At 35.5% G+C, this 16,596-nt stretch overlaps 2 protein-coding genes across 2 annotated transcripts; one reads left to right on the plus strand and one right to left on the minus strand.

Annotated features, from left to right (window-relative positions):
- Window positions 1-85: 85 nt before the first annotated feature.
- On the minus strand, window positions 86-7,238 carry LOC124544511 (leucine--tRNA ligase, cytoplasmic). The gene is made up of 12 exons (XM_047123107.1): window positions 7,084-7,238; window positions 6,687-6,896; window positions 6,225-6,596; window positions 5,770-6,014; window positions 4,758-5,656; window positions 4,417-4,675; window positions 3,971-4,335; window positions 3,323-3,591; window positions 2,733-2,987; window positions 2,300-2,500; window positions 1,128-1,362; window positions 86-317 (listed from the first exon to the last, which is right to left on the minus strand). Exons 1-12 carry the CDS (start codon window positions 7,084-7,086, stop codon window positions 112-114), a joined length of 3,519 nt encoding a protein of 1,172 aa, XP_046979063.1. The 5' UTR covers window positions 7,087-7,238; the 3' UTR covers window positions 86-111.
- A 3,766-nt stretch (window positions 7,239-11,004) lies between these two features.
- Window positions 11,005-16,357, plus strand: LOC124544512 (DNA-(apurinic or apyrimidinic site) endonuclease). The gene is made up of 6 exons (XM_047123109.1): window positions 11,005-11,185; window positions 11,899-12,784; window positions 12,922-13,083; window positions 13,778-14,344; window positions 14,486-14,666; window positions 16,121-16,357. The coding sequence occupies exons 1-6, from the start codon at window positions 11,159-11,161 to the stop codon at window positions 16,260-16,262; spliced, it is 1,965 nt and encodes a 654-aa protein (XP_046979065.1). The 5' UTR covers window positions 11,005-11,158; the 3' UTR covers window positions 16,263-16,357.
- Window positions 16,358-16,596: the final 239 nt, after the last annotated feature.

The raw sequence follows: 16,596 nt of genomic DNA on the forward strand, positions 1-16,596 counted from the left end.
TTTTTTTCAAAATAAATAACCAACTTGGCTGACTGGATCGGAGGGAATTTTTTAGTTGTGGTATTCATTAAAACATAATAAGTCAATGTAAATAAATACTTATTTATTAGGTTACTCGTAAGTATAAATTAATTGAACACCGACGTCGATGGTGGATCCGTTGTCGACGATTTCTACTTTGTTAGAGTTGACGTCAACGTTAAAAATTGCCGCATTCTCCAACAGCAAGCATTTAGTCAAGTAGTCATCGACAACTGGTATTTTCCGAGGGCCGAGAACTGGATCCTTGTAGCGCCACAGTTTTAGCAAATTTACATCTGAAACATAATTTGATATCGTACAAAAATTTATTTAACGTTTATCTAGCATTCTTGCCACCATTCCACGCGGTCAAGATTTATACAGTAACTAGTTTTAGTTCATATTTGTATATATATTTAAACATTTAATGTTGTTAATTCTTATGTTAATAACTGTAGTTAAATATTTATTTTAGCGTTTACAAATTAATAAATATTTATAGTAGGACACAAATTAGATGTAGCATCGGAAAATGCAATGGAATGAAATTAAAACCGATTACTGCCGATTTACACGACCAATAGAAATAGCTCCCTATCGCGCCATTCGACGCTATTCGTCGCTATAGATTCACGCGACAGAGAAACCAAGTGAATGTAAATCGACGCGTCAAATTGACGAATATATTAGGTCATATGATATTACAAGTTATTGCGTTTGTGGAAAGATCATATTCGCATGAGAAATAGATATTGATAATTTGGTCTAGCGTACTCAATTCGGATGTGGATCGGTTTTACGAATTTTGCCGATGCGACATCTAAGTTGTGTCGTACTATAGTTCTTTCGGCAATATCAACTCATAGAAGTCGCTTCTCCACGTCAACTCAACTATATAACATTAACTATATACTTTTAATATTGAAAAATAATTTTTTATTTTTCTTATTGTGTTAAAATATTTGAGTGCATTATATGTTTTATCAATCGGTGGAAAATTCGCTGGATAATGTTATATCTAAACTGTATTATGTAATTTGATTATATGTTATATCTGTTTGTTTCTCAAATATTAAATAAATAAATAAATAAATAAATAAATTCACCCTTGATGGCCTTGACTTCCTTAGCGAGCCTGGCCTTGAGGCGGGCCACGCTGTCGCCGTGCGCGAGGCCGACCGCGGCCGCGAAGAGGCCGGAGCGCGGCGTGGGGTTGCGCAGCTCGAGCGCCACGCGCCGCTCGGACACGAAGCTCACGTGCGGCTGGCCCGGCGCGCACTCCTCGCGAGTCTTCTCGGGGGCGTCTGGGCTATCCGTGTATTTTATCTCGATGACCTCCAGCTGGAAAGTATGAAAGCCCGTTTATGTTATAAGTTTAATCTGTTCTGTAGCATTTATTATATTTAACATAGATCGTATAGTAAGACACAAATTAGATGTAGCATCGGAAAATGCAATGGAATGAAAATATAACCGATTACTGACGATTTACACAACCAATAGAAATAGCTCCCTATCGCGCCATTTGACGCTATTCGTCGCTATAGATTCACGTGTCAGAGAAAGCAAGTGCATGTAAAACGACGCGTCAAATTGACGAATATATTAATTAGGTCATATGAAATTACAAGTTATTACGTTTGTGCAAAGATCATATTCGCGTGAGAAATAAATATTAATAATTTAGGATAGCGTACTTAATTCGGATGTGATCGGTTTTACGAATTTTGACGATGCGACATCTAAGTTGTGTCGTACTATACATGTGTCAAATTATATACAAATTTAAGAATCTGCTTGTAAATATCATTACTAGTACATGACAAAATGATCTCCATTGTTTTGGTTGATTTGACATGTACACGAACTGAATTTCATCTGACATGGTATACACACAATGTTATCTCGAGCTGAGCATACAACAACAACAACAGCCTGTAAATTCCCACTGCTGGGCTAAAGGCCTCCTCTCCCTTTGAGGAGAAGGTTTGGAACATATTCCACCACGCTGTTCCAATGCGAGTTAGTGGAATACACACGTGGCAGAATTTCTATGAAATTTGTCACATGCAGGTTTCCTCACGATGTTTTCATTCACCGCTGAGCACGAGATGAATTATAAAGACAAATTAAGCACATAAATCAGCGGTGCTTGCCTGGGTTTGAACCCGCAATCATCAGTTAAGATGCACGCGTTCTAACCACTGGGCCATCTCGAGCTGAGCATGAGATGACTTAAAAATGGGGAGTAATAGTATAAGCATGGGGGGGGCCTGACGTCGAGCGCCTGCAGCAGATAGGGCAGGTTTTGCCGCAGCACGGCGGCCTCGTCGAAGGGCAGCGCGTCGGGCAGCGCCGCCGAGCGCTGCGAGTCGCGCACGGCCTGCACGAACGGCATCACGCGCTTCATGTACTTCTTCAGCTCCGGGATCTGGGACAGCTTCGTGGATATCGTCTTGTTGTCCGGCAGACCGTCCGGCTGGAATTAATCGGCTATGTTATTTTCTGTAGTCATCATTAATTAATTCGGTTATATCGTGGCGTGACCTTGACGATGATTCCAAATTCTGTGCCCGAAGTGCTAGATTAATGCAATTTTCAAAAATCAGGTTTTAATTAATTGATATGAGATGCAGCTATTGTCCTGGCAAAATTTCGCCTATTTAATTGTTTAGTTCAAGTGCAACTTTTGAAACTTTCGTTTAACTTACCCCATTAAGTTCATCGAGGGTTGTCAATATGATGTGTTGCCACTTTGGGTACGCTTTGGCAACCCATATAATGGCTTTGTTGGGTTTCGGCTCCTGTTTCGCAACTTCTCCTTTCTTGGGCTTTTTCGCCGCGCAGTGATTCTTGAGATAGATGCGGAAGGAGTGGGCCGCCTCCATTAAGTAGTTGCTGGCCTTTACCGACACTTCGTCAACTTCACCCGCTACTGGCCACAGTTCGTGAAGGATGCTTTCTTTCTGTGATAATTCAAAATATTAAATACTTGTTGAACGACTCGCACACAATTTATAAAACTATCTACAGCAGTCAAACTGCTAGCCCACATTTTAACCCCTCGAGAGATAAACGAAATAAAATATCCAATGTCTTTCCCCTGGACTCAAACAATCTCCATACCAAATATTATCTAAATTGGTTCAGTGGTTTAAGTGTGAAGTAATAAACAGATTTACTTTCGCATTTATATGATAAGAAGATATCTATTATTGAAAAAAAAAAAATTTTAAAACTGACTCTATTTATGTTACAATTTGTTCAAATATGATACTTAGAGGATTTTTTCATAACTTACATTGCCGAGCAGTTCCCAGACATACTCGGCGACATGCGGACAGATGGGCGACATCAGCTTGGCTTGCGCGGCGATGTATCGCTGCACTAGCTCGGAGTGCATTCCGCTCTCAGAACACAGTTCTCGGTACTTGTCTCTAGCCGCTTGCAGCTCAAAGAAACCGGTCTTCAGGGCCTCCTTGAAGAGCATTTTCTTGTAGTTTTCATCGGTTTGATTTATTTTCGTGTTCATCTCACTCATGAATACTTTGTCATGGAAATTGTAATCACCTAAAAATTACAGTTAATATATAATCGAAGATTCTGTTTATTGATTACATGAGTCATATCAGAGCAGATATGGCCCAGTGGTTAGAACGCGTGCATCTTAACCGATGATTGCGGGTTCAAACCCAGGCAAGCACCGCTGATTTATGTGCTTAATTTGTCTTTATAATTCATCTCGTGCTCAGCGGTGAAGGAAAACATCGTGAGGAAACCTGCATGTGACAAATTTCATACAAATTCTGCCACATGTGTATTCCACCAACCCGCATTGGAACCGCGTGGTGGAATATGTTCCAAACCTTCTCCTTAAAGGGAGAGGAGGCCTTTAGCCCAGCAGTGGGAATTTACAGGCTGTTACTATGAGTCATATCAAATTACCGACCAGTCCTCAAGCTCGACTTGTTAGCGATGATTTCCTTGACCCACTCTATGAAGGTGTAGAGTCTGAGGATGGCCGCGTCAGCTGTGCTCTCGACAAAGTTGGCATCTTCGACCGAATCGCCTGCGTCCGCAAGAGTGAGACGCATGCCGTCCGCGCTGAACTTATCTACACTTTCAGTAAGTGTCAGGAAGTTTCCATCCGATTTGGACATTTTTGCCGAATTCAACATTAAGTGACCATTAGCGCGAATCCCCTTAGGCCATTTATCTTCCTCGTTTTGCCAAATCGCGCAATGGTTGTAAATATAAAACGTCAGATGGTTTTGGATCAAATCTTTTCCTGACACTCTGAGGTCGACAGGGTACCTTAAAGATGAATTTGGATGTTAAAAAAAAATATTTTAAATTATCTTATTTAAACATTAAAACAAACAACAGCTTACATACCAGAACTGGAATGATTTTTTCATCTTGTCAAGTGCCTGTTTGGGTATTTTAGTATTTTTTGGTACAGGAGCATCTTTAAAGAAAATATAGTCCCAAACATCAATGGTCATATCGTTGGGTTTTATTTTTAACTCATTTTCAGCATTGGCTCTAAATGTATTGCCTTGCAGGAAGTGGGAAATAGTATAGTAAGCATTATAAATTGTGGAGTCAGAGAGAGATTCAATAAGCCACTGTTGATCCCAAGGTAACTTTGTTCCTGAAATAAAAAAAAAAGATTTGATTCATTGACAAATAACTATGATTATTTAATTTTATTATAATGCTTTGCTTTAACATACCTAGACCATATGTTCTGGAGCAGGCATATTCATGTAACCACTTGAGAGTAGCTTGAAAATTTTTCCTGACCTCATCATGGTAGGTGTTCATTTGTGACAGTGCTTTTTCTGCTTGAGCCTTCCATTCCTCATTACCGTAATCAAGATACCACTGATTACAAAGGGCGACAACACACTCGTCTCCCGATCTTGACATAATCGTCTTTTCTGGTTCGTAATAAATAACAGCACTCTTTTGTTCAATCAGTTTTGTTTGAATTTTTTTCTTAACATCTTGAATCTTAGAACCTTTAAATTCACCAACCAACAGAACACCATCATAGAAACCTTTCAGGTACACCATTTCTTTGGCTTGTATTAATTTGTCTTTATCATTCTGACTTTGTATTTTTAATTTATCATAAACATGAACTGCAGAGAGATTTCCAAACTCTGGAATTTCGAGTATCGGTACAGGTTTGTACGGAAGAACCATTTCGTCAGTAATGCCATACTTCTCTCTGAAAGCTGGTTTCTTTTGTAGGTCGACAAAAGCTGCATAGTCATCTGGAGAATCAGAGACAACACTGGTAACTATGCCAGTTCCTTTATCTTCTTTAATTGTCAACATCGGCAGTGAATATATCTTTTCATAACAGGTGGCTGGGGATTTAAGAGCCACACCTAAAAGATCCTGACCAACAAATTCTTTAAGTATTTTAAACTCTCCATCTTTTTCTGTAAAACCTTGATAGCTCATGTTTCTTGCTGCTCTTTTGGTGCAAATGAAAATACCATCATTGACAGTTTCAAAAGCAATGTATTTGATGTCAGGATGAACCCAACAGTTAGTTTGACCATACATAGTTTCTGGTCTCAAAGTTGCTGCTACAAAGCTTATATTTTTTCCTTCAAATGATCTGAAATTATATTGAATTTAATCATTATAACATATTATACCAATTTGCTTAATTTGTTTAAAGTCGAATATTATTTTTATCATTATAAACATAGTACAATTATGAATACTCACTTAAAAATATTTGGTAGAGGTTTTAATACCTCCATCTTGATAAGGGTATATTCCTGTGGGCCTGCACCCTCTCCAGTGCTCCGATCATGGTCCATGCATGGTTGTTTGTCCAAAGGCGAAAAAATTGTGTAACGTTTACCATACATAATTTTTTTACGTTCTTTAAGGTGATGAAACTGCCATCTCACAAATGAATCATAAAAGGGATTGGCATCAGTTGTGATAAATTTCCTACGCCAATCAACCTAAAATAGGAAAATAGATTATATTGACACAAATTTATGAAATAACAGACTGTTACAATAATATCTCCAAATAGAGATATGAAGATGTAAACATCTCTAAATTTTTAATTATTTTCAAATTTAAAAATATTTTGTGATACAAATTTGTATTGTAAAAAAATTAACTTTATTAGGCATTTGAATTGCAACAATAAAACATATGTAACATACATGGATACCCATCCGTTTTAAATCAGTAACAGCAAGAGGAGGAAAGTACTCAAGCCAATGACTCTCATCTGCAAACTTCTCAATTTCCTCTTCAGGCACACCAATACTCTGCATTATCTGCCACTGGAACTTGGCTGCACCAGTTTTGGCAACAGCCTTACTTTTTTTACCCTTACTTTTATCTTTTGGTATTATGTCTGCTTGTTCTTTAACTTCCAATTCTTCATCTTCCGGAAATACCGGCGGACATCCATATAATGACATTTCCCTCTTGAGTTTATCAGCACATGCCTTTATTGGCATACCAGTGCAATGGAATCCGAAAGGAAACAGAACTTTCCGACCCTTTAACCTGTAGTATCTCGATGCAAACTGTTGACAAATCATTTATTTAATATCAAATAGATTGTGTTTCCAGATTTTCAATTTAAATATATCAAGGCAGTTTTATAAAAAATGTACCTCGCATTTTGAGAGTGAAAATGTATGGCCAAGATGTAAACGTCCATTCATATAAGGATAAGGAAAGGTGCACATAAACTTTTCATAGTGCTTTCCATCATCCGGTGCTTCCATTTCGAAGATTTTTTCCCGGTCCCATCGTTCTTGCACTTTCTTTTCGATTTCTTGAAGATACTCAACCTTAAATGTTCCTTTACGATCTAAATTAGCCTGGAATTAAAAAATATAAATAAATGTTATTATTACTTATCATATAATGTGATAACTTAAATTAATTTTTATATATTTTATGACGAAATAACTATACAATATGCTTAATAGAACATATATAACCTATATGTAAAATATTTATCTTAATATGACAATTACAATAAGATGTTTCATAAAAAAAAATTACCATTGTAATGAAATTTCAAATTAAATTGACAAAGTTACTTTATTATTTTAACATCGGCTCTGTAAAAGACACGTTTAAACTATTGAAATTTGAAACGTCACTCGTGAATTCCTTCGAAAGTTTCGTCTGACGGACACTGACAAGTGACAACTGCCAAAACAATGACAGCAAAGTCTGACTACCAACTCTCAGATCTATTTAATATTGCCACAAGTTACCGGGGAAAATATTCCTAAACTTTTGTTTGCTCGACTTTGTAAAAATACAACAATAAGCAATACGTGTTAACGAATAGCTGACAACTCTGCGTTCAATCGAGTCAATAGTAAGATGCTTACCGTATCAGTCGCAAAGGTGACTGCATTATTGTATAACCTGACTGAAGTTGAGTGTAGGGTAGTATCGAATCTCCTTATTGAAGATACGTAGCTTATTTATCTCTTCTCGTGCAATTTCCTTTCAAACTTCTTTTTTAAGGCTCAGTATTCCGATCATGACACGATAGGTCTTTATACGAATTTGTAGATTTTGCCCTTCAATTTGAGGGCCATCCGAGGGTCACAGGTTGTCACTGAACATCATTTTGTCATCTATTGTACATCTAACATGTTACAATGAAGCAAATACTGACATCTTTATACGGATACGAAATATATAGACGCCCTGAATACGTATTACGTTTATACGTAGTCAACTCTGTTTACGCTCAGGATAGCATAATTTGTAGGCCCATGTGAAGATAGCGTTTCAGAAACAATAGAAAAATATTTTTCAAAGTGGTATGGATTTATAAAGTTGAGACTACTTATCTAAGCAATCGGATTCAGAGGGTTGTGATGTATATGGAAAGAGATGTGGAGCTCAGGTTACTGTGGGGATCCCTCAAGGATCAATTCTGGGTCCATTTCTCTTCCTTGTTTATATAAATGACCTGCAAAATGTTTTAGGGAATACACTCGAGATAGTATTGTTTGTTGACGATACTTCTTTAATTTTTAAAATATAAAGACGTCTTTTAATGTATGACGATGTAAACCATAGTCTCTCGGAAATAGTACATTGGTTTAGTGTCAATAATTCAATGTTAAATATTATTATTAAAAAATTAAATTAAAAATTACGAAAGAGAGAGAAAGACGATCGAGATATATAACATATATCAAATGCATGAAAGATGAGGCTAGTAAATTTTTATGTAAAGATGAGGAAATAAAAGAAAGATGGGAGGTCTTTCAAAATGAAAAGCTTATGAATGAAGAAAATGACTGGAATGGTGTTCTTCGAGAGGCGCAAGTAATAAGGTAAGAGAAATTAGCACGGATGAGGTAATGACAGCAGTCAAAAGCATGAAAAATGGGAAGGCTTTGGGTCCAGATGATATACTAGTTGAAGTATGGAAGATATTAAAGAGTGAAGGATGTATGTGGTTGACTTTATACTTCAATAAGTTGTTGTATGAAGAAACCATCCCACAATAATGGTGCAGTAGTTCACTAGTGCCCATCTTCAAAAATAAAGGAGATGTACAGGATTGCAACAACTATAGAGGGATTAAGCTCATATCACATACTATGAAAATATGGCAGAAGGTAATAGAGAGAAGATTGCGAGAAGAGAGTGAAATTACCGAAAATCAGTTTGGGTTTATGCCAGGTCGAGGGACAATGAACGCTATCTTTGCACTCCGCCATTTGTGCGAGAAGTACAGACGTGCTCACAAGAACCTGCACTTGGTGTTCATTGATCTCGAGAAAGCCTATGATAGGATGCCTCGTGAAGTGTTATGGTGGGCATTGAAAGAGAAAGGTTTGCCTGGGAAGTATGTGGAGTTATTTCGTGCTATGTACAAGGGATCTTGTACCTACGTCCGATCGTCTGCCGGTAACACCGACCGGTTCAATGTGGCTGTAGGTTGGCACCAAGGGTTTGCACCAAGGGTTGGCTCTAAGTCCTTACCTCTTCCTGCTGGTTATGGACGCTCTAGCGGCGGACATACAGGAGGAGGCACCCTAGTGCATGCTTTTTGCCGACGACATTGTACTGGTTGGTGAAGATGGACCTGAGATACAGAGCAGATTGGAGGATTGGCAACGGAAACTGGAAAATGTTGGCCTGAAAATCAGTAGAAAGAAGATTGAATACATGTTCTACGATTTCGGCGGTCTCTCCGGTCCTGAAGCCATAGCGCTTGATGGCGCAGCTCTTCCAGTCTGCTCCGACTTCCGGTATCTCGGATCACTCATTTAAGGCGATGGCGAAATAGATCGAACGGTGAAGCACAGGATTAACACAGGATCTATAAGACCATGATCAGACCTGCTGTCCTGTATGGATCAGAGTGTTGGGCTACAAAAGGGATGACTGAAAGACTGAATGCTGAGAGGAATGTGTGGTGTTACGCGAATGGATAGAGTAAAGAATGAGTATATAAGAGGAAGTTTGAAAGTGACACCGATAGCCGAGAAGTTATGTGGAAGGCGGCTATCATGGTATGGGCATGTAATGCTGAGGAATAAGGAACACATTGTGAGGAAGGCCTTGAGCATGGATGTGGATGGATATAGAGGTAGAGGACGACCAAGGAAACGATGGATGGATTGTGTGAAAGACGATATGGCTAGAAAGAATGTTACTTGTGAGATGACGTCTGACAGAGAAGTATGGAAGGAGAAGACATGCTGTGCCGACCCCCAATAAAATTGGGATAAGGGCAGGAGAATGATGATGAATTCAATGTTAAATAGTAAAAAGACAAAATGTATTAAATTCACTACTCCCAATGTAAAATGTGTCGAAACGAATGTACTTTTAAACGGGAAAGCGTTAGATGTATTAGAATCAACAGAGTTCCTTGGTATGATCATAGACTCTAAGCTCCAATAGGCCCCCCATATAAGAAAATTGGTGAATAGACTCAGCTCTGCAGCCTATGCGGTAAAAAAGATTAGACTTTTAACTGATATAGTTACGGCTCGCCTTGTGTATTTTAGCTATTTCCACAGTATGTCGTATGGCATCTTACTCTGGGGTAATGCAGCTGACATTAATACTATTTTTGTACTGTACAAGAGGTAGCCCTCTTTCGTGCAATTTATAACCTGGGCCCAAAAGATTCGTAAAATGTAAATTTAAAGAAATTAAAATAATGACTGTCTCTTCTCAATTTGTTTTTTAATAATGTTATGTATATACGCAAAGACATAAATGATAGTAGATAGTATAGTATATGGGCAATATATATGTTTTTAAAACAGGATCCCAGAAAAATTCAACAATCTATCTAATCTATCTAAATCTATTCAATTTTAAATTGATGATATGATGATGCAGATATTTCAACACTAATGACTTTCTACTTCAAGTTGACTGCTCACCTCAGGAATGAGATGATCGCCTCCAGGCTGTTTCAAATAACAAAAATATGTTTGTTGTGATATATTGTAACAGGACATAAAAAAGAAGATCCCGCTGAGTTTCTTTCGCCGGATCTTCGCAGGTCTGAGAGGTTTAATTCAGAACCGGTGGTAGTGGTAGATTTTTACCTATCAATCATCACATCATCAGCCCGTTTTTGTCCACTGCTGGATGTAGGCCTATCCAAGCGCACGCCACTGTGGTCTTTCATCACGTGTGCTTCACCTATCAATAAGAAAGTGTAAACACTTCTATTTTAAATAAAGGTTTTTGACTTGACTTTGACCATAGACGGGCAGTTAGTATATATATATTTATATATAATACGGTTAAGTATAACTTAAATATTGTTTAGATATACCAAAACTAGTGTTCATAAATTCTATCAACCCGAATCCACAATACAGAATTTATAAGTGGATAAAGTTTAATTTATAAAGTTGGCACTGCTTGTAAAGAACAATATCCAACATTAGAAGATATAAATATAAATGTCAACAAATTGGCGCCATTCGTAGCATTGTCTGTCATTGTCATAGCCGGAAATTCGTTCGCTTTCGCCACCTCTCTTCGAAGACGCGCTAAGTCGCCGGTGCCGGTTAAATTACTTGTTACAAATTAGAAATATAATTAGTGTTCTTTAGTGCAAACAACAGTGAAAATGGCCCCACGTACAGTTAAAGCTAAGGTAAATTATATTTATTTGGAGGTCTTGCATGACATTTTCAAAAACAAACTGGTAGGCATTGTTATCAACAGACACTTATACTTTCACATTCGTATTATAAACGGTATGCCAATATAATGGTACATATGATCATATTACTATAGTATATATTAGTTTTGGAAACAACTAATATCTTTCCTCTTTATAAAGCAAACTTATATTTTTGCAAATTTTTATAAACACCGCGTGTTTCTGTAACGATTTTTCTATTCTTAAACTTTAAACCTCCATTCTTCCTTTGTCCTTTAAATTTTTATCTTGCGTTTTAATTGTCTTCTAATTCGAAACAGAATTTTTGAATTAAATACTAGTTTTATTGGCAAATTAATTTAAAAAAAAATCTGAACTCAATCGTTTTTATTTTATAATCAATTGTTAATTTCGTTATACTTTGTTGCATCGAATTTAAAATGTAAATGTGAACTTTCTTACATTAAAAGTATATGTGTATTTACATATTCATATATGTGTTCAAATTTGTAACTAATACTTTTTCTTAAATGCCAATTTTTTTTTATATGAATTTCAATTATTTCAATTATATTGTGATTTTTAAAAATTTACTTTATTTTACTAAAACTATAAAAAACTTTGTTTTTTAAATGGTGACCACTAGTAAATTTAATAATTACATAACTACTTAATGCCTGCTCTCAAATATGTTTATTTTACAGAAAAATGCTGATGTTAAAGTATCAGAAATAGATGCACCGAAAAAGGGACGGGGAAAAGCTAAAATTGTAGAACCTGATCAAGATTCATTAGAAATTGTAGAGGAAAAAGTTTCAGTTTCAGATAAAAAGAACAAACGTGCTAAAAATACTGCTAATGATTATAATGAGGAAGAAATAAGTGCTACTAACAAAGAAGACAAGGCTCCACCTGCAAAGAAAGGGAGAAAGAAGAATGTTGAGGAACCTAATTCAGATTCAAACACACTAAATGGTGATAATTCTGCAGAAGAAGATTCAGCAACGACAATTGACACTCAAAGTGAAGAGCAAAGTGAATCAAATGGACACATTGAAGATGTTCAAGTTCCTTCTACCAAAGGTCGTAAAAAACCTTCAAAAAAAGAATTAGGTGAAGTTAAGCCAAAAGAAAGTGCAAGATCTAAAAAAAATGCCAAACAAGATACTGTAGACAATAATAAAGAGGAAATAATTGAAGAAAAACCTAAAGGGAGAGGTAGAAGTCGAAAAGCGCCGCCGAAACCAGAGCCAGAACAGGAAGATGATGACAATGAAGAGGAGGCAAAGATTGAACCACCTACAACTAAAGGTAAGAAGAAAGGTCAGCAAAAAGCAGCACAGGAAAAATCTTCTGATATCAAAAAAGTTACAGAAAATAAAGATGTAGAGAATGAAAATGAAGATTCTAATGAGGAAGAGAAGGATATTGAAGAAGAAAAAGTCGAGGAAGAGCCAAAAAAGAAGGGGCGTAAAAATGTAGGAAGAAAAGGGCAAACAAAAGTGGAATCAGAAGACAATGATGAAGAAATCAAAGAAGCTCCATCTAGCAAAAAGAGGAAAGGTGCAAAAAAAGAGGAAAAAGCAAAAGGTATTAATTAACTTAATAATTTAACAAAAATATGTGTCATATCACAAAATCTGTGTTAAAATAAAGATTTCTTTAGAAAGACGTAATTGCCAAGCAAATTTAATGTATATAGCTTCTTGAATAAATATTTATTTCAGGTGATTCAAAGGATGACGCTGAAAAGGACGAAGGTGTAACTGAAACGAAGCCAAAAAGCAAACGGGGTCAGAAGAAAGTAGTCGAGAAATTAGTAGACACAGAAGAAGTACAAGACACTGGTGAACCGACAACTAAGCGTCGGCGAAAGGCTGACGATAAGGGTAACTAACTGTTGATTTTATCATTATTAATGTCATTGACAATTGTTTCGTATTAGTATGAATAAGTGTGTTTCTTTATTATTATTATTAAATAAACAGTTTCCAAAATATTTGTTTAATTATTTTTCTATACCTTTATAATTTATATGCTTGTAGAGGCTTCTTAAAATAACTGGTATAGCTTATATGTTCACTCTTTAAGTCAATTTATGTACTAACAAGGTAAAGGCAATTTTTTTAATGATAATACTTTTATGGCTGAAAATATGATCCTAGTTTAAAAAGCAATAATTACTTTACATTATTTAAGTGTAGGCTCTTAATAAAAACATTTTATAAATCCATTTTAATTTATGGTTTTTATGGTGCGGAGACTATGATTGTAAACTTTAGAAACTACAAGCATGGATAGAAAAATATAAGGAAGTATTATTATCTTTTGGCAGAATTTAAAAAAAGGTCCTTAATGTTGCTTATTTTCAAGATTTACTTGTGCTGGTAATAAACTATCTTTAATTATTTATTTTGTTTACTTTTGTTTGATATTTATACTAACAAGAGAAAAACTTCTACAGACAATATACTAAAAAGTTAGTCTAATTAGAATATCACAGTAAAAACTATATTGGAATATGATAAGCATTTGCAAAAGTATGACACTTGAAAAATATATTACAAATAAACTTATTTTCAGCCGCTGAAGATAGTAAAAAGAAGCCAGCTAAATCCACAACAGATTATCAATCAATAGATTTTTCTAATCATTCAAAGAACTCACAGGGTAAAGAATGGAATTTTAAAATAGCAAGTTGGAACGTAGATGGTATCAGGGCTTGGATGGGGAAGGATGGATTGGAGTATTTAAAATACGAAAAGCCAGACATATTGTGCTTACAAGAAGTAAAGTGTTCTCAAGAAAAACTGCCTGAGGAAATTAAAAATGTTCCCGGCTATCATGCATACTGGTTGTGCAGTGACAAGGATGGCTATGCTGGTGTAGGAATTTATACAACTAGATTGGCAATTAGTGTACAATATGGATTACAAAATGAAGAATTAGATAGCGACGGTCGAATAATAACAGCGGAATATGAACAGTTCTATTTAATATGTACTTATGTTCCCAATGCTGGGCGCAAACTGGTCACACTCCCCAAGAGACTTAAATGGAATGAAGAATTTCGGAAACATGTCAAATCCTTGGACAAAAAGAAACCTGTTATTATATGCGGAGATATGAATGTGGCTCATAATGAAATAGGTTTGTTTATTAATACCTACTCATATTAATGGCATGGTTGTTAATCATTTCCTTAAAGAATACAATTAAATTTCTTATTCACAAAGTGCACTCAAGTTTTAAATGAACTACATATGCAACTTAACTTTGAAATTATTTCAGATTTAACAAATCCTAAAACAAACAAAAAGAATGCAGGTTTCACAGACGAAGAACGTTCTGGTATGACTGATCTGCTTGGGGATGGCTTTGTTGATTTATACCGACACTACAATCCAGATAAGACTGGTGCCTACACATTTTGGAGTTACATGTTCAATAGTAGAGCGAAAAATGTTGGATGGTGAGTCAACTAATTGATATATTATAAAACAAAGAATTTCATTTTCCACTATATTAAGTAATCATGTAACATATTACCAATGATGTTCTAGTAAACAGATACGTCATAAACGCACAAAAAGTGAAGACTAGAAAACGTCCTAATTGGGACGTTTGCCTTTAGTCGTTTTCATCATAATTATGCCAGTACTACGTTATAATACTTCATAATTATGTAGTAATACGATTTGCGTAATTAAAACATCTAGTTATCCCTTTTACTTATTGTTTATATCAAGCTATCCTTTTTACTTGTAACGAAATGCAAAATAAACGGTCCCCGGCACACTTTTTTCTGTTGTTTAGTATGGGTATAACATATCTGTTTATTAGAATATCATTGCATATTATGCTCTTATTTAGCACACTACATAAGGTGAATTAGATCGTCATGAATTATCAACTTTAATAATTATATTGTGGCTTTTTTCTATAAAGGGTAATTTTGTGTCATTTAATTGAATTTTGCAGCATTCATATTTTTATAACATCTGAGAATTGTTCACTTTGAAAAAATATTATTTCTAATTAGATTTTATTTATCATAAAAGGTAAAGAAACGACTTTGCGCTCGTTTTGACTTTTAAAAATAAGTTATTGTTCATCAGTTCGCAGATTTCACTATAATTTATAAATAGGCTTTTGTGATATTATGTCGCCAGTGGGAGGCACCCGACGTGACGATAGAGTGATTGTGTACGCGACATTGCAGCGTGACTTTAACGTTATTTTATATATAATTCTAAAATAAAGAACCTAAAGTTACTCCTTATTATATAAGCTGTCTGCCAGTGAATGTCCCGTCAAAATTGGTTCAGGCGTTTAGACCAAAATTGTAAAAATGATATTATACATATACGAAACATGTATGTACCGTGTACACATATATGAGTGTGTTTGTACAATGCATTTAGTAAAAAGCGAATATTTTAATATTACAAACAGACCTATAGTACGACACAACTTAGATGTCGCATCGGCAAATTTCGTAAATCCGATCACAACCGAATTAAGTACGCTATCCCAAATTATCAATAATTATTTCTCACGCGAATATGATCTTTGCACAAACATAATAACTTGTAATATCATATGACCTAATATATTCGTCAATTTGACGCGTCAATGTACACGCACTTGCTCTCTCTGACGTGTGAATCTATAGCGACGAATAGCGTCGAATGGCGCGATAGGGAGCTATTTCTATTGGTTGTATAAATCGGCAGTAATCGGTTTTATTTTCATTCCATTGCATTTTCCGATGCTACATCTAATTTGTGTCTTACTATACCCATTTTATTAAATGTATAGAATCAATGTACACCAGAAAGTAATGCTCCAATGAATCTCTTGTCAAAAACGTGTCCAAATATTATCTTTGATTAGTTATTTTAATATTGTTTTTTGTTGTTTCAGGCGTTTGGACTACTTCATCGTATCACAGAGACTACTACCAGCACTTTGTGATACCGTGATAAGAGACAAGGTCTATGGCAGTGATCATTGTCCAATATCCCTTTTCCTCCATATCAGTAGTGCAGATAAGCCTAAAGAATAGGTGCATTAAAACTATAGGGGAATGTGATGAATATTAAAGAATGTTGAGTAGAAAATAATCCATTTTCATAAGTCAATAAAACTCAATGAACATTTGTAATGTGTTTAAATGATTGATTAATTTTATATATTATATAATAAAATATATATGATTGATTTTTGATAATAATGATTTTTCTGATTTCTGAATTGTCTGTCACCAGTGTTGTAAATAATAATACAATAGTTTAAATTCAAGGTCAAGGTCTCACTTTCAAATGTTGATTACACTATTGTGGCATTCGTGTTGACAATTTATTTTCAAATTAATCTTCTCTCTTGCGAAACTTCCCAAT

This window comes from Vanessa cardui, chromosome 4 (genome assembly GCF_905220365.1).
Source record: "Vanessa cardui chromosome 4, ilVanCard2.1, whole genome shotgun sequence".
Classification (NCBI taxonomy): domain Eukaryota; kingdom Metazoa; phylum Arthropoda; class Insecta; order Lepidoptera; family Nymphalidae; genus Vanessa; species Vanessa cardui.